The sequence below is a fragment of the Gadus macrocephalus genome, chromosome 7, assembly GCF_031168955.1.
Source record: "Gadus macrocephalus chromosome 7, ASM3116895v1".
In the NCBI taxonomy this organism is placed as follows: Eukaryota; Metazoa; Chordata; class Actinopteri; order Gadiformes; family Gadidae; genus Gadus; species Gadus macrocephalus.
This window is the reverse complement of record NC_082388.1, coordinates 11,730,281-11,747,238: the sequence shown is the minus strand read 5'-3', so window position 1 is coordinate 11,747,238 and position 16,958 is coordinate 11,730,281. Positions and strand designations below refer to the sequence as shown.

The 16,958-nt window shown below is 46.7% G+C and overlaps 1 protein-coding gene across 1 annotated transcript in view; it reads left to right on the top strand.

The window, feature by feature from the left end:
* The first annotated feature begins 2,013 nt into the window (after positions 1 to 2,013).
* The window catches only part of LOC132461565 (ephrin type-B receptor 4a-like), a 44,227-nt gene continuing 29,282 nt past the window's right edge, over positions 2,014 to 16,958 (top strand). Inside the window, 1 exon segment of the mRNA XM_060056753.1 lies at positions 2,014 to 3,011. Coding sequence (XP_059912736.1) covers positions 2,933 to 3,011 — 79 coding nt within the window. The 5' untranslated portion in view covers positions 2,014 to 2,932.

Sequence of the window (16,958 nt, the reverse complement as noted above, 5' to 3'; positions counted from 1 at the left end):
GCTAGTACATGTTTTACTTGTTGACTTTTTTGATTCACAAGTTTTAGAAAAATGTATGTTGATGCAATCTTACGATATCAATACAACTTTTTTTTGTTTTGAAGTTTGCATGTTTTCAAATTTTTTGTATCCATTTTCAATATTTAGCCTATCATGTATAGTTTACTTTGAAAACCAATGTGTTTCAGTAACTGTGTAAGTACAAAAAAAAGAAATATGGTAATTTCTTTAGTGAAAATTAGGAAATGTAATATACCTCAAATTTGTTATTACAGTTCACATCCATTTGATTATACAGCAAAGTAACTAAGAAAATAAAGGTCACAGAATCTTGGACAGGACAAAAGAAAAATCATGGATAATATAATACTACATAATACTACATTTACAACAGTTTTGTCTATAACTCAGATAAAAAGGTTAAGTTATAAACTATTTATTTCTTCCTTAAGAGCTAGAGACTAGCCAAAATGTGTTTAATCCTTTAGTCTGGGATTAAATACTCACTGGTATCATGAGTTTAACTGAGGTTAAACTGTTACAAAAGGTCGGTGCTTTTCTGACAATAAACCAGAAGGGTGTTCAAAAATATACAATGTGTTGGATTGATAGATAAATACGTAGATTTACCCCCAACCAGAATAAATGTAGGATCTCCACCAGGTCACCCTAAAATGCATCAGAATGCAGGAAATCACATCGATGATATTCAAAATCTGGGGGCTGAGCCCCCCCAAAAGTCAGAACCCAGAGTCGCTCCTGCCCCACTCCATTCCTGACTAAAGTTTAGCCTCAACTGTGTTTTTCTAATCTACTTGGGAGTTAAGGCTTATTTCAATTCGCTGCAGGTGATTCGGTGTGGGAACACGAGGGGTGGGCGGTTGAAACAACATGTTTAAGAGCTATCCAGAATTATTAGAGGACTCTATCAAAGCTATCTCAATAAACTAGGCTGCTCTGGGAAGCCGGCCAAAGCGTCCCTATAAAACAACAGGCACTTAAACAACTCCCAGCCAATAACGTCTGTGGTCATAGCGCGGCTATCTGCCACCCTCAAACCAGCCATCTTCCTCTGTGGGACTTCAAACAGCACTTTTGTGCAGGGCTGCAAAAGTAACCTCTCCGTCTTCTCAACCAGTCACAATGCAGGCCTTCTGCAGAGACGGGCATGGCTTTCACCGATCCAGACGCATAATAAACTCAGAATCTGTGTGTGGTCTCAGACTTTGACAAAAGCTGTCTTTCTCCTCGCCTACAGCTCCCGCATTCAATGTCACACCGGTCTGAGGTAAGGTGACCTGCAGAGCTGTTTCTGTGGCTGATATGGATGGATGTGCTAGATTGGCACAGGGCTGCTGCTACAGGTGAATAGGCTGACAACAAAGCACTCCCTCCCCGTGGAGTTTACCAGCGAGCAGTGTTAGCACCAGTGGTTTAACTAGTGTGTGGTGGTGCATCGTGTTCCCCGCATGCTCAGGCCGCAGAGTGCCAGCTCTTAAATCAGCCGAACCTCTTCTCCCACTGGCACGACGCCCAATGTCCTGTCCTTGCACATATTACTGGAAATTCATAAGACAAACTGAAATTTATTAGAACACACCGACTGTGAGGGTGACCACCACAGAACTCCCTATTGGTCCGCCATCATAGCAGGAAAATACAACTCTGAAATATGCGAGAGCTGTTATGTGTCTCCATAAATTAACGCCTAATATATCTGGCATGGAAGACGTGGAAATAAGCAGAGCAGAAAATGTATACGTTGGAGCCAGGCCCAGGCTCCAAAGGCCCCAACACAGTACCCTGGGTGGTAGACGGAGCCTCTTTCCAGCTCAAACCACGGTGCTGCTGCCACCTAGCGGCGGATTTCACTGTGGAGGGAGGTGGGGGGGGGGGGGGGGTGCGAAGGGCCACACTGTGCAGCAGTTTGCACCGTTGTCGGCGAGGGGTGCTGGGCTAGGGAGAGGGTGGGTGGGGGGGACTGTTCACCCCCTCTAAAGTGAGAGTGGAGAGCACTACTAGCAATAGCAGCCAGAGTGGGGAGGAGCGTAGGCGGCCAGCGGAGGTTGCTCGTGCCATTCGTCGACTCGGGTGGCTCAGAGCAGGAGACGTCCACGGAAACTCAACGCAGCTGCCATCCGCCAGACCGATTAGAAACGGGGCAAGTTTTGATGACCTTCTGTTGAGTGATCTATCGGAAGATTGACGGATTGACTGCTGAAGAGACCGCTGAAGAGTGGATTCTCTTGTATCGTAGACAACCTCTTTTTTTGGGACTAAAAGCAGCACCCCCATACATGGAGGCTGTCATAGTGACTCACGTCAAGAAAACTTGAATTGAGCAAGCGAGTAATCCGGGGATAACGCTTATATTAACGTTATTCAGCTTCTCAAGCCATGGGCTGTTAAATCGTAGCGTTTGCGGTTGGACCCATTTTTATGATCGATCGGAGGGGATTGCAGGGTAGTCGCCTGAAACCCGCCAACAAAGAGCGTAAAAGAGCAGAACCCAGAGAGTTGGGACTCTCCACACCACTCGGACCTAACGGGATGATGCGGCTCAGTGGCTTCCAAAGGATTTCATAGCTCAGTATTGAACCCAGCGTTGAAGATTTACCCCACATACGCCCACAGGTGGATCACCAGTGAACTCGTCCTCAACGGGGATTTTCTTGGTTCTAACCCAAAAGAAAAAAGTTAGGACTGTGCTCCTCTGATATTGATTAGTTTATACTTCTACAAGTTACAGTAATAACCACAAGGACTTGGTTTACTGACCCTGCCTGATTTGACAACTACAAGAAGGATTTGAACTATAGATGGTGACAGGAGCCTGCTCAGTGGGTGCACTGCCCTTCCCGAGCTGCTCTCTATCTCCAGGTCAACCCAGATAGTAGTTCTTCTGTCGGTCTGGTATCATCTCCCTGACGGTATGGATTCGACCACCAATAAACTGGCGCTGCTGGGATTGGTCCTGCTTGATTTCGTTCTCCTCATTTTTGGAGAAGAAGGTGAGTTTTAGTTACCATATATATGTTGTATGTATGTGTGTATGTGTATTTGTGTGTGTGTGTGTGTGTGTGTGTGTGTGTGTGTGTGTGTGTGTGTGTGTGTGTGTGTGTGTGTGTGTGTGTGTGTGTGTGTGTGTGTGTGTGTGTGTGTGTGTGTGTGTGCGCGTGTATATATATGGATAGATGTCCTAAACTAGCTAATTTTCTGTCTTAATTGGGTTGATTTACCCCTATTTCTGACTCAGTGTTTAAAACACACACACGCACTCTTTGCTGCAATTACCACACCAGACGGCCTATTTGCATTCCCATTGTGCAGACTTTTATTGTTGTCCTTGGTATAAAAGTGTTCGAGTCAAAGATGTTGGCAGCCACACGTGATCACGTGGTCTCATGCACTAAAAATAAGTACTATTTGGTTTTATTGTTGACTCGGCCACACACCCCTTCCAGTGCAAGAGGCTCGCCCTGTTACATGCAGTAGTGCAGCATCGGTTGATGTTTAAAAGGCCCAAGAGGCGCGTGGCTTGCGTGTCTTCAAAGCTAATTAAGTTCCTATATCAGTTTTAAAAGCGCTGCGCACGCAGCATGATGGCGTTGTATCCGAGGCTAGTGCTAGTTTTCCAGAGATGGTGGTGACATTTATTGAGTGTTTGAATATGTAATGGTTTCATCCGAAAAACAATGATGGTCAGCATTTTTCTTTTTATATTGAATCAGTTTGTCAAAAGAGATGAGTAGCCTACCAAGAATGGCCAAATCTAATCTCTAAGGAATCGGATCCAACAATGTGGTCGTGACAACCGAAACCCTGTCAGATGTCTTTTTATGATGATGGGTTTGTGTAGGCGATTCTGGCATAAACTCAACAGCGAAGTGAAATAATGCTGTGAAAGCTGTAGCCAGTGGAGGAATGCTGGGGTTTGGGGGGATAATGCTCGGGTGTTGATACTGTGGGTTTAATTATTGACACGCAGTAGTAAGCCACAGGTAATCCTCTTGGCGAAAACGAGTTGCTCAACGCCGACGTGTCAAACTCGATCACTCAAACGACCACTTTTTAATAAACAAGAATTCAAACGCTGAGCCAGATGTTTATTATCTTTTTAATTGGGTAAAGCTCAAGCGGCGCTCCAGCTTTTCTTTTGAAATTGTAATCTGTGAGCCTGTGCATCGTGTGATGGATTAAATATGGTGTTTATTTTGGTTGATGGTCATGTTATTGTGCAGTTAAAGCTCCTTTTGGAATTTCCCCTCCAGAACTATGCAACTTCACTGTAAACTATGCTGGGCGGATGTTTGTCTATAGGTTGTAGTGTAGCGGATAAAACTACGTCATTCCATTGTAATGTCGTTTTTTTTGGTCGCCTAGAGACATCACGGTCGCCTATTATTGGCTCATAGTGGCCGATGCCATGCAAGGTGCTCACGGTTGGTCGTAGAATAGTATTAATCAAATTCATCCTTAAACTCCTCCCTCCTACCCACAAACACACCCAAATCATTGCTTATTAAATAATCCGGTATGAATAGTGCCAACTGTATAACCTGTTGTGTAAATACTGGTTTGTGTGTGTGTGTGTGTGTGTGTGTGTGTGTGTGTGTGTGTGTGTGTGTGTGTGTGTGTGTGTGTGTGTGTGTGTGTGTGTGTGTGTGTGTGTGTGTGTGTGTGTGTGTGTGTGTGTGTGTGTTTCGATTAACACCGCGGAAAGACTTGGATATTCTGCTAAAACTCTCGCTCTCCCCTCTGTAAGTCCCTCTATATCTGTCTCTCTGTGGCCCTCTTCTGAAGCTCACTGTCTTCCTCTCTCTCTTCGGTATCTCTTGCTCTCTTCGGTCTCTCTCCCTCCCCCTGGCTCTGCTAAGCTCTCTCTATCTTTAAACCTGAGCCACATTGTGAATGCAGGAGACAATGTGTTTCATAGTGTGGATCCAGGATGCCTCATTTGGGCCCCGGAGCCGCTCTTTCACACATGTAGCCTTTTTATCCCTCCTCTCTCCTCACCCCTCTCTCCTTGATGTTTGGGTTCTGCGGTGCTGTCTCGCCCCAGCTCACTGGCTCCCCTGCCGTGAAAGTGTGGATCGGTGCCCAGAAATCCCTTTAAACGGAACCGATATTTATAAGAAAGGGATTTGCATTTAAAGCAACCCTCTCCCCCTCTCTCTTTCTCGCTGAAATCCCTCACCCCTTCATCCCCTGCTTCTCAATCCCTGATTAGCTTGCTCAAGAGTTAAACAGGCATCTGAGGGAACAAGTGCTTTCTATCACTCTCCCTCCCTCACCCCCTCCCGCTGCCTCTCTTCCTCGCTCCCTCTGTCTCTCTCCCTCCCCACTGCTATCGCTTTCATCCACTCTCTTTCTAGCCCTGTTTCATAGCCTCGTTCTATGTCTTAGATTTTTTTCCCTGTCTTTTTTTTTTAAAAACTTTTTTTCTCACCCTCTTCCTCCCTCTATCTATCTATCAATCTATCTCTTTCTCTGTCATTGAAATGCTTGTGGTTTTGCAGGGGCAGAATCGTTCTCTTTTCCCTCTCTCTCTCCTACCCTTAACTTTCCCTCTTGCTCTCTCGCTCATGGAACGTTTGCGTGTGGCTTGCGGTTTCACAGGGACACAATAGTTCTCTCTCTCTCTCTCGTTCTGACTGTATTTCTCTCTCTCGTGGAAGGGTTGCATGCGGTTTTGCAGGGATGTAATACAGCTCTCTCTCCCCATGTCTCTGTCTCTCTCTCTTGCGGAGGGAGTTGCCTGTGGCCTGTGGTTCTGCAGGGCTAAGATGGTTTAAGCTAATAAGACAACACACCTCCAGCACCTACATCCGTGTCAGGGACAGAACCAAGCTTCCCATCCAGGATTGTAGCATGCTCTCCTTCCCAATTTCCTGCACAAACACACATGCACAGACACATGCACACACACGCTCGTATGCACATGCGCACACGCATGCATACAAATATCCGTACGAATACACACACACACACACACACCTCCCCTCCTTATTTGGGACTGTGTGTTTGTGTGTCTGTGTAGTAGAGGATACACAAAGTCCCCAGAAAGAAGAGGTACTGTGTGTGTGTGTGTGTGTGTGTGTGTGTGTGTGTGTGTGTGTGTGTGTGTGTGTGTGTGTGTGTGTGTGTGTGTGTGTGTGTGTGTGTGTGTGTGTGTGTGTGTGTGGTAGAGGGACACAATGGGGACAGGCTGCAGTGGAGAGGGAATGAGGCCACCGCATAGCAGCCATGAGCCTCTGAAAACTGCACTCTTGGTGTGTGTGTGTGTGTGTGTGTGTGTGTGTGTGTGCGGAAGGAAAGGCAGATAGTAAGATGAACATAAGTCGATGATCTCGACAGTCAAAGTAAGGACAGAGGGAGACAAGAAAGGGGAGGGAGAGGCAGGGAGGGGGAGATGAAGAGTGAGAGGGATGGAGGGGAAGAGAGAGACGGATGCAGAAAGAGTGTTTTTATGCGGATGCAGTGTTTGCACATGGTGGGAGATGTGGGTTATGTATTTTCTGTGTGTGTGTGGGGTGTGTGTCTGTGGTCTTGCAAAAAAAGACACCACAAGACAAACAAACAATGCCACCATCACGATGAAAACCTTGTGTAACCTTTTGTACTTCGAACTGATATGTGGTTCAGTTCGAAGTTTAATTGGCAGGCTTTCCTGCTGGTTGGACTTTAATGATAGCTTCGAAGCGCTGTGGTGGTTGCAGGGCTTTAATATGAGCCGCCGTCAGAGGACATAAACAATAATACGAGAGCGCACGAAATACGTATTGCCGCGTTCAAAAGGCTCTTGAACCTCGTAATGAATAATGGAAAAGGGCGTTGTGGTTCATTGGAGAGGAGGCAGTTTAGGATCAGGGGTCTGTTGCTGTGTGCCGTGGACAAACACGGGGCCATGTATGCGTGTGGTTGCGTTATGTTTGATGAGGATGAAAAGGGAGTCTTTAATCTGGAGGAAATGCTCTGATTCATGCACTTGCATAGACTGTGAGTGTGCGTGTGTATGTGCTCAGTTGCGCCATTAGTATTAACTTGTTGTTTGATCTATTTATTCGTAAACGACGTATTTCCAGCATATACATTTACATAGAAATGACTCAACATTTATAACCACCATGAGCCTTGCTTGTATCTAACTGCCCTACTTCTGGCATTCTGTGTTGCATGTTCAATCCAACATGCCAGCAGGGCGACATCTAAAACACCAGACTAACATTCCAGCCCCGTTGCTACAGCTCTCTGTGTGCACAGGGCTTACGTGTTCACACTGGCTTCAGAGGAGAATTGTTATGGTCCAAAAGTGGGGCATTTACGGACCGACCCTAGGCACTGCAGACGGCCCTGCTGTGATGTGTTAGGTGAACATCATCCAAGCTCCTGTCTGTAGGCCTTTCTCTGCCCTGTTGTCGTGGTCGGTGTTGTTGTTGCGGTGCGAATGTGCGATGATTCATGTGTCCTTCGGTGTCTGTGCGGCTAGACTCGTGACCGGAGTCGTCCTGGGGTGTTGCGTCCGTCTGTCTCGTGAGTAGATACGTGCTACTCAAACGTCGGAGACACCGTCGTGCATTAACGGACATACCACTTATAGCGATCTATCATTATTAACGCCAAGCTTGGTAATAAGTGTAAAGTCACGTCTTCTTCCCCGACACATTCTTCTTTATAAGCATGTGTCGTTGTGGACCGTGCGGTGCTCTTGTCGCCTGGACGCGGCTGTCAACGTGTCACGTGTTGGACGTCTCAGACCCAGGGATTTGTCCCGGTGACACCGAGCCAACCACACGGCGGGCTGAGAGTCCTCTGGCGCCTCTTCCCTTTTAGAAGTGTCAAACCTGGTAGATGGTTTATTTAGCGGCGGTCTGCGTCGATGGCTTCAAGCTGTCGGGCCTCCCCGCGCTGCTTAGTCAGATGGTTGCTCCCCACAACAGATACATCCTGCGTCCCGTCTGCCTCGCTAAGGCCCTTTGATACAAAAGCAAACTTCTGAGTAAAGAAAGCGACGTCTCCGCCCCCCCCCCCCCCCCCCCCCCCAACCGCCCGGCCCCACCTCCCCTCCCCTCCTCCACCTCTCCTTCTCTTCTTTCCCAAGCTCATTTAAAATGTCTGTTTTTGTGCACCTCATGAAACATTCTACCCCAGAGTAAGAAGGTTTTGTGTGTGTGTGGGGGGATTTCAGAACACAAGACTCTCCAAAAAGAAAGGCGGAATGAGGGCATCTAATACATATTCATCTCGACGGTCCTCACAACTTCTAATTGGCTGTTGGAGCAGTTGAGACGCACTCATTGCCTCTGTGCTATTTTAACTCGCCGCGTCGGTCGGATGCTTTTCAGTTAAAGTCAACGAGTTTGAGTGTTTGATATTAAAGCGGCACATAAAACACACAGTTATCTGGATAATGACATTTTCGTGCCACGGTAGGGGTTAGCGTCGCACAAAGGGACGGTGGAGAAGCAATTACGCTATTAATGCTAATTGCAATAACGCTGCTTGCCTTTTATTTAGCCCATGCTTTTATTCAAAGCAACCTTTTGTTGACTACGAATGGGATCGCATGGAGCAGGAAGTGTCGAGGCGTCTCACTACCCAGCATGCCTAGAGCCAACCGCTAATACTGCTTACATGACTACAGCCACCACTAGCATACCTATGTTAAAGATTTAGGATTGCCGATACACTGACATTCTATGTCTACCACACACGCACAAGCATCCACACACATTCCACGCCTTTGTGTGCTCTCCCCAGACCCTGTCCTTGGCGGTGCACACCACAGATAAGACACTAATCCGTTGCGTGATGAATCGGGCCTGTCGGCTGTCGGTCCGTCGCGCCGCAGAAATCGAAAGACAAGATAAACACAGCGAAAAACCACAGTAGCAAAGGTGGATAGTTTAGTGTTGCTGTCCTCCTCCTCCTCATGCACCACCAACACCCCTGCAAATCTAAATCCTTACCCGCCCAGAGGTGCTTGGAGGCTGGGGTCGGCTCACCGCACAGGTGAGCCGACCCCAGCCTCCAAGCCCTCTGGGCGGGCTGGGATAACGGAGTGGTGCCCCTGGTCATGGGGGATGTATGGGGAGGGTCGAAGGGGGGTTAAGTAAAGGATAACCCGTATCTCATGTGGGGGGACCAGACCGCAGATATGGGAAAGGGTGTTGCACAGGTGTATGCTTTTTGCACATTCAATCATGACCGGTCTTCCAATTATTATATATATTTTATGTTGCACACAATTGAACAAAATTGCCAGACACATAACGACATGCACGCATAAATCATGGACATAAAGAGAAGGGAAAGCGAGGGAAAATTAAATGAATACTGTTAGAAAAAATTGGTTGAATGCAGGTTATCTATGCACGTATGTATGCAGGCTTTTCCATAAATGATGGTTCCACGTATATGTTCTTCCTGTGGTCCAACTCCTAGTTTCTATGCTGCTCTTGTTCTACCGTTTTGAAGCTAATAGGTGTTGTATCATACTGATGGCGCTTGGTTGGTACAGGCTAGTCGGGTTTCAACGCGTGAAAGACATGACCCGACGGTAATTAAGCTAACATAAATCGCTGGGGTGAGGGGGAAATTATTAAATTACCTCCATATTTCACGCACCTTGGCATATGGTGGTTTATAAATGAGTTTTTTCTCCCTAATATCCCTACAGAGCCTTGGGGTATTATCATTTACTAAAGTTAATGAATCATAGTTTCTCCCAAAAAAATGACTATCCAAGCCTCAATCTTGGGAGTCCTGTGTTTACAAAAACACACCAATGTTCTCAAATGAATGATGCAGCAACCACTACATGGAAATACAATTATTATCTCCCCGTTAATGAAACCAAAACCATTATCTTACCTAATGAGCATATTTCTTCTGCTTTAGAAATACATAAGAATCATCACTATTTTGAAGCCCGCCTGAACAAAAAGTAACAGAGCATCTAATATTTTGGATATTATTTTTTTTTTTTTACAATTTTGGAATGTGTCCGGGTTAGATTAGATTAAATTAGTGATGATATGTCGCCGTGACGAAGACAGCTGTGGTACAGATGTTCACCCACCAGAGATTTTGTTAAATGTATCCCAGAAGTACACACTGCAGGGAACGCACTGCACACTTCCCACCAAGTGTGTGTTCTGAAGTCAGGGAATAGCTATTACAAGTTTTATTGTGTATGCATAATAAACCAGTACTAAGATTTACCATTGGGGATATTTGTAAATATCCCAAATACATACTTCTGTATAATCCCATTTTATTTGATGCATTTATTGTGACAAAGCCATGTCAAGCCCGACTAAACCTGGAATAAGTTTTCATCTCATGTTTATTTTGTTCTTTATTCTTCGCACTCTGAGGTCTTTTTGAAGGTTGCGATTTGTTGCAAAACAAAGGTAACCCCCATAGACCTTCCAACTTCCCTGCATTTTTTTATTGCTATTTTATATTAATGTTATTATTCATTTCTGAAGAGATAAAGAGAACGCTGCGGCCGTCATTACCATTTTTTTTAAGAGGGCTGAACTCGCATCATAACACATTGGTATTCATCAGCGCGTTTCAAAGAACATTTTTAATTTGGGATTCAAACAACATTCTCAGCGCGGGTTGCTTCCTGTCAACAATCGGTCCCACCTCTTCGTCACGGCTCTGGAGATAATCTATTTCCTCTCTCGTGGACGTGGTCGCCTGGCGTCGACGCAAGCGGCGTTCTGTAATTCTGTTGATTAAAAACGGGGACATGGCCGTTCCACTGTCCTAATGCGGGACGCACATTGCTTGTTGTGTGCCGGCATTAAGAAGCGAGGGTAAAACTCATTACGTCTAGCGAGTGATATAATGTAGCATAACAGTGGATGCTTCATCCTCCATTAACCTTAGTTTCCCATGCAAGCGGGTTAGGCCATTTATACCGACTTGATTCAATTACGTATTCGTTATCCCCCGCTTGACTAATGCACCCATCTCACCTGCTGCTCTCCCCAAATGAATCGGAGGGAGCTGCCAGATTCAGAGCCGGGCGGTGGGGGTCGTTCCCCTGACCTTGGGAGGAGCACCTTATGTATCGTGCACTTCTCCGAAAAATCAAAAAATCAAGTTTAAAACCTGATTGGGATTCTGAACCTTGTTGGAACGATTTCGCACAGAACCGTCCAAGGGCACCAACATGAGCACTGTTTGTGTGTGTGTGTGTGTAGCCCCTCATCCTTTTCTTCAGAATGACTGCCTTGTCGTTTGTTTCCCAGGGAACAAGTTACGGTCGATAAATACAACTATGAAGGTCATCACACCCACTCTCCAGCTGGGGGAAGTTATGACTCCGAAGAGTGGGGTTATGCTGCTCTCCGGTCCGGTTGTCAAACGGTTTGCTTCAGCACTTTGCGGCCTCTTTGTGCTCGCATTTACAATTCCGATGGTTCTCGGCCTCCCTTAAGTGAGTCACTTGTCACTTGTGTGAAAGAGTCTGACGCCCAACGACTCAATGTAAGGATGTTGGCAGCAGGACGGGGGGGGGGGGGGGGGGGGGGGGGGCGGGCGGCGGCTGAACGCAACATAATGAAGCAGTAGCCAGCGTGGAGGTGTGACGCGCTGCACATCGCTCTCCACTCTGGCTCCGTGTTTGGCTAACTCACCGACCCCGCTAACGTCTCCAGTTCCCGCTCCGCCCTAACGGAGGGACTTCCTGCCGTCATAAAGCACCCGGTTACATAAAAACCCCCCATTGATATGCAAGCTTTACAGAAGAACAAGAACAAGAAGAAGAAGCACATCAACACCTTTACTCCCCCCCCCCCCCCCCCCCTCTTTCCTCACCTCCCTCCACTCCATCCAGTCACACCTTCCATTAATGGCTCACCTGTATCCACAGAGGTGGTGAGGGCCACTCCCGGTCTCAGATCAAAGGACACAGTGGGGGGCGGGGGGCTGCTCTCGCTTTGCTTGTTGTGATGAATGATGTGTGTCAGGAGAAGCCAGACGAACCCCACGCACACACACGACCCCAGTATACACACAAGCATTGCACATAGTGACTCACGTGCACTCGCATATACACACGGACACACTCGCGCAGTAACAATCACACAAAAGCACTCGCACAGTAACAATCACACAAACACAGACACAGATCCCAACCCCCCCAGCATGTACATCCTCACACACACACACACACACACACACACACACACACACACACACACACACACACACACACCGGGAGACGAGAAGGAGAAGGGCACCACAGGAAGCGCAGGTCTATATTTTTTACCAGCCACGCAGACACAACTTTGTGTCAAAGACACCAAACAGTAGGGAGTGCATTGTGTTTGGAGCCTCCGAGCACTCATGGCTCACGTTCCACAAACACAATGGATGACCCACGGAAATGAGTTCAAAGCTGGCGAGCAGAGAAGCGCCACAATGCCACAATGACCATCTCCCCAAATTATTATATTCTCCCCCCAGAACACTGGCAGTGATAAATAAAATTATCGTCTCCCTGTGTTGGTTATCCTATGACACTGGGATACTGACCTGTTAAAAAATGTATTGGATTTATTATTATGTTGCTTGCTAGCTTGCTATTGGCCTTTTCGCGCTGTATATCGGTTTTGATTTGGGTTTTGTATTGGGTTGCTTGCTAGCTTGCAACGTGGCTTTTTGAACTGTGCGTGTTATGATTAGTTTGTTTATTGTATTGCTCGGTAGTTTGCGATGCAGCGTGTTGGGCTGTGTGTTTATGTATTTGTTATCGTGTTGCTAGCTAGCTGTGTGGCGCTGCGTTGGGTTGATTACAGGGGAAACCAGGGGACTCATTAACGTCTGAATGGAGATACTGTGATTGCTTTGTTGTTCTTTTTGTTTGTCATTGGAAATTACAACCTAACGGGCAGATGGGGTAAACAAACACAAACGTTTACACGTGCGGGCCTTTAGCGAGATGTAGCCGCGCTGTGAAGCGGTGAATGCCTACCTACCGCTGATGCGGCTTGACACTCGATAGCAGAAATATTATGGTGATAGGGTTTTGACCTTAACTAATGGTAACCAGGTGTGTTTTGTGAGGCTATTTTCAAAGGAGAACCTCCCATCGCAACGACCGCCTCCATTTTGAAGCATAGGAGCATTGGAAGGCTAGTTAATATGTGTGTATTATGTTATTTCGGTCAGTTAAATGTATACTGACATTAGGACAATGTCCTTATTGGGATGCATTTTTGTGTTTGAATCCGCCACAGAGTTTCTCATGCGAGAGGTGGGAGATATTATGGTATATTTCCTGATTTATTGATATAGGATTCGACATTTCAGTACAACTCTCTCGAATCCTTGCCCCAAAAAAATCCCATTATGCATTCTGATGTAAGGCCTACCAGCCCTGTAGCCCTTTCTGTCGAAAAAAGTGTCACCTTTCTTGCCTCCTGGTAAAACCCCGGCCTCGTTCTCATCCATCTTCCACCTCTTTGTCCTATTTCTCAGATTCCTGTGTCCCCAGGCTCCTCTGTTCGCCTCTTCTCTCTAGGTGAAGAGGGGGTAATTGGTACTTGATTTTTTTTTTCTTTAATTAAAATGGGTTTTAATTGTGGCTGATGCTAGACATACAATTTCGTTCTATCGCACCCCAGAGTCCATAAAGAGAGTCGAGTGAGAGAATGTGGAGAACATGGAGAGTCACAAAGACAGACGTTAGCACACGGTTAGAAAGGGTTGTTCAAATCGGGTCAGTATTGTTCGGTATCTGTCAGATCTGAGGTTCGGTGATGTGAAATCAAAGCCCTGTTGCAGCATAGGCAAGAATCCATCCGCCTCAATTTGAAGGACAGGATTGAAATACTATTTTGTCCTCTGTGAGTTTAAGGGTTTTCACATTTATTGCAAATTGATCTAACCATAATCTGCAGGCAAGACAGGGTGAGGGATGTGTGTAACTTAAAAGAGCAACGTTTCTTTGCCATGATTTCTTGCCACTCCGAAGCCAGATTTTTCAATTTTTAAAGGTGTTGTTTTGGATAAGAAAACTGGTTAGGAATAGAGTGCTGCTTCTATTATTAAGGCTTCTTAAGAACAAGCTGAACCTTTCGCTGCTTCTGTACCTGAATCTGTACCTGCTAGTAAAGAGCTGTGATGGTGTGAGGGCTAACAGACTAGGTAACATCTCAATGGACTCCAGTATGATTTTAGTTGGGACAGGCTGTGCTGATCAGTTTGTAGATTTCAAATATTTTACCAAGCTGGCTCAGAAAATTGCCCATAAGGCGAGACACACAGGAATTCATCTGAGTTGCGGTGCAGACGCTGAAAATATTTGAGAGGAAAATGGGGTTCAAATTGGTAAAATAATCTGAGTTTTTTAATGTACAGATGGAACTGCTTCTAAAAGGAACATTCTCAACTCACAGGAGGTTAAAAGAGCCGATTTATTACTGCAGTATTAAACAGGACCCTGGAGTGGTTCAGATATATAATGTTTGAGAGATATTGTGCGCTTGACTTTATTGGGCCGCTTTGCAGTAACTGAAACCCAAGTCTAAAGATCCATGGGAATATCAAAGGAGACCTAAAGTCTGTCTTTCTTCCACTCTTCTCCACGCGGCTTTTCCGACAGTTTCCTCTAAGCGTGTGTGTGTGTGTGTGTGTGTGTGTGTGTGTGTGTGTGTGTGTGTGTGTGTGTGTGTGTGTGTGTGTGTGTGCGTGCGCGCATTTCGTCAGGGGGCTGGGTCTGCCTGGTTTGGCTTTAGGGTGAAAATAGGAGTGAAGAACGGACAAGCAGCAGAGATTAAAGAGATTCGATACATCCTCAGTGGTTTGACCCAAGACAGGACTCGATAGAGCAGGTGCTGAGGCCCTGGGTGTGAGACGGGCAAAGCCGGCCGCTGGGAGAACAGGTCATACAGAGGCAACATGGACAGTGTATTCTGCAGCAACCGCTGGGAGAACACGTCATAAGGAGGCATCATGGACAGTGTGTTATAGGGAGGAGGAGGTACGGTGTCAGTTGGAAGTAGAACTCACTGACGATCAGTTTGTCACAAAGACATTTGTCGTGTCGTTTTTATGATGATTTTGGGGACTTTATGTAAGACATTGACTTTAATATTATTTTATTGTTTACCAAGTTACAAATGTGCAATATGTATATTATATTATGAACTACATTAAATATAAGTATGTCCACTGTGTGTTTTAAATTAGAGAATTATATAGTTCTCGGGTATCGTTTTCGATAGCAGCTTAAGCGTGTCTGCGAACCACGTAGAAAACGAGAATTGACCGGATTTGAAAAAATCGTCTGATGGAAACACTCCTCTTCTTATACAGTCACCCTCTTAGACATTTTTCCATGTCTAAAAGGAATAAAACCCGTGCGTTGGTCCCCGTCTGCGAATCAGACGGGGGGTTCTGGTATCTCGTGACCCGAGGTAATGAAGATAAACGTGCTACGCTGGGACGACTCGCAGCAGCCCCCGCTCCACAGATCTGCTTCCAACCCAGAGAGCAGAACTTGGCCGGCGAAAGCGGCCTCCAGAACCGACTCCCAGATTATTTTATTTATCATAGTCACATGCACATCATACATGCATGTGGTTGGGCGTAATGCGGAGCCCCGGGCCACTCGGCTTGAACTCAATTACAGTTTCCATCCGCGCTGCGCTCTCTCCTGGCTTCTCCGCCGGGCTCGCAGGCCAAAAACAAGTCCTTCTGCCGGGTGGATAAGGACTATTGTGCTGTAATCACCCCCAATGTGTCGGTTTGGGGCGTCAAATCGGGCCCAAAGACGCCTTTCGCCATTGTCTTTACGTTACAATTTATCTGGGGTCATTTATTTTCCAGTGGTGGCAGAATGTGGGTGGATGAATGTGAGAGGAAATGCTGGCTCTGTCCGTGGCAGGCTGGGGGCACAGGGAGAGAAAGGCCCAGCATGCATCTGGTTCGATGGAAATACTCCCTCTCCCTGTTTCGTCGAGTCACTGTCATCTAGTCAATCTCTCATGCAGTTTACATGATTTCACCCCCTCATGCATTCACCCTCTGAGTGGTGTAACCCTCTAGAGCATTCACCCTTTCATGCATTACCCTCTCATGGAGTCACCCTTTCATGGAGACACCCTTTCATTTAGTCACCCTCTCATGTAGTCACCCTTTCATGGAGTCACCCTTTCATGAAGTCACCCTTTCATGGAGACCCCCTTTTATGTAGTCACCCTTTCATGGAGACACCCTTTCATGGAGACACCCTTTCATGGAGACACCCTTTCATGCAGTCACCCTCTCACGGATTTGCCTTCCCAGGCAGCCACCCTCCCATGCAGCCACCCTCCCATGCAGTCACCCTCTCTGCGGAGCACCAAGCCTCATTTAGCGTAATTATAGAGTGATGGTAAACAGTGATTACTATTCTTGGGTGGCGGGGAGTTTTCCTTGGGCTGCTCAGAACCAGCTCATGCTGCCACGGCAGGTGTGTGGAGGGTGGGAAGAGAGGAAGAGAGCGACGAAGTGAGCCAACTCGAGGCTTAAATGATCACCGGCGAGGTCGGTCTCTCACTTATGGAAGATGTGCTTCAGTGGTAAATCACAGAGCAGGTAAATTACAGCTCAGCTCTGCTTTTGGGGGCATATAAAAAAACCTGGGTATGAAGTGTGTTGGCCATGCACCTGGCTCTTATTTTGAAGCCCCTCGTGTTGCTCTCTTTGAGGGCGATGGTGTGTTGCGGTTCTCTTTGCCCTTATTCATTCATCACAAGCGACAACGAACGGCGAATTAGGCCGATACGAGGGCTGAGAGGGGGAGGAGGGGAGGGGGGGGGGGGGGGGGTCAAGGCCGGGGAAGGGTTGGATCCCGGGTAAAAATGGGTTCAGAACTGAAAGGGTTCCACCTTGTGGTGACAGCCCCGTGCCCTTCAGCTCCTTCGCGGGGTCGGAGCAAAGTCTTCCGCAAA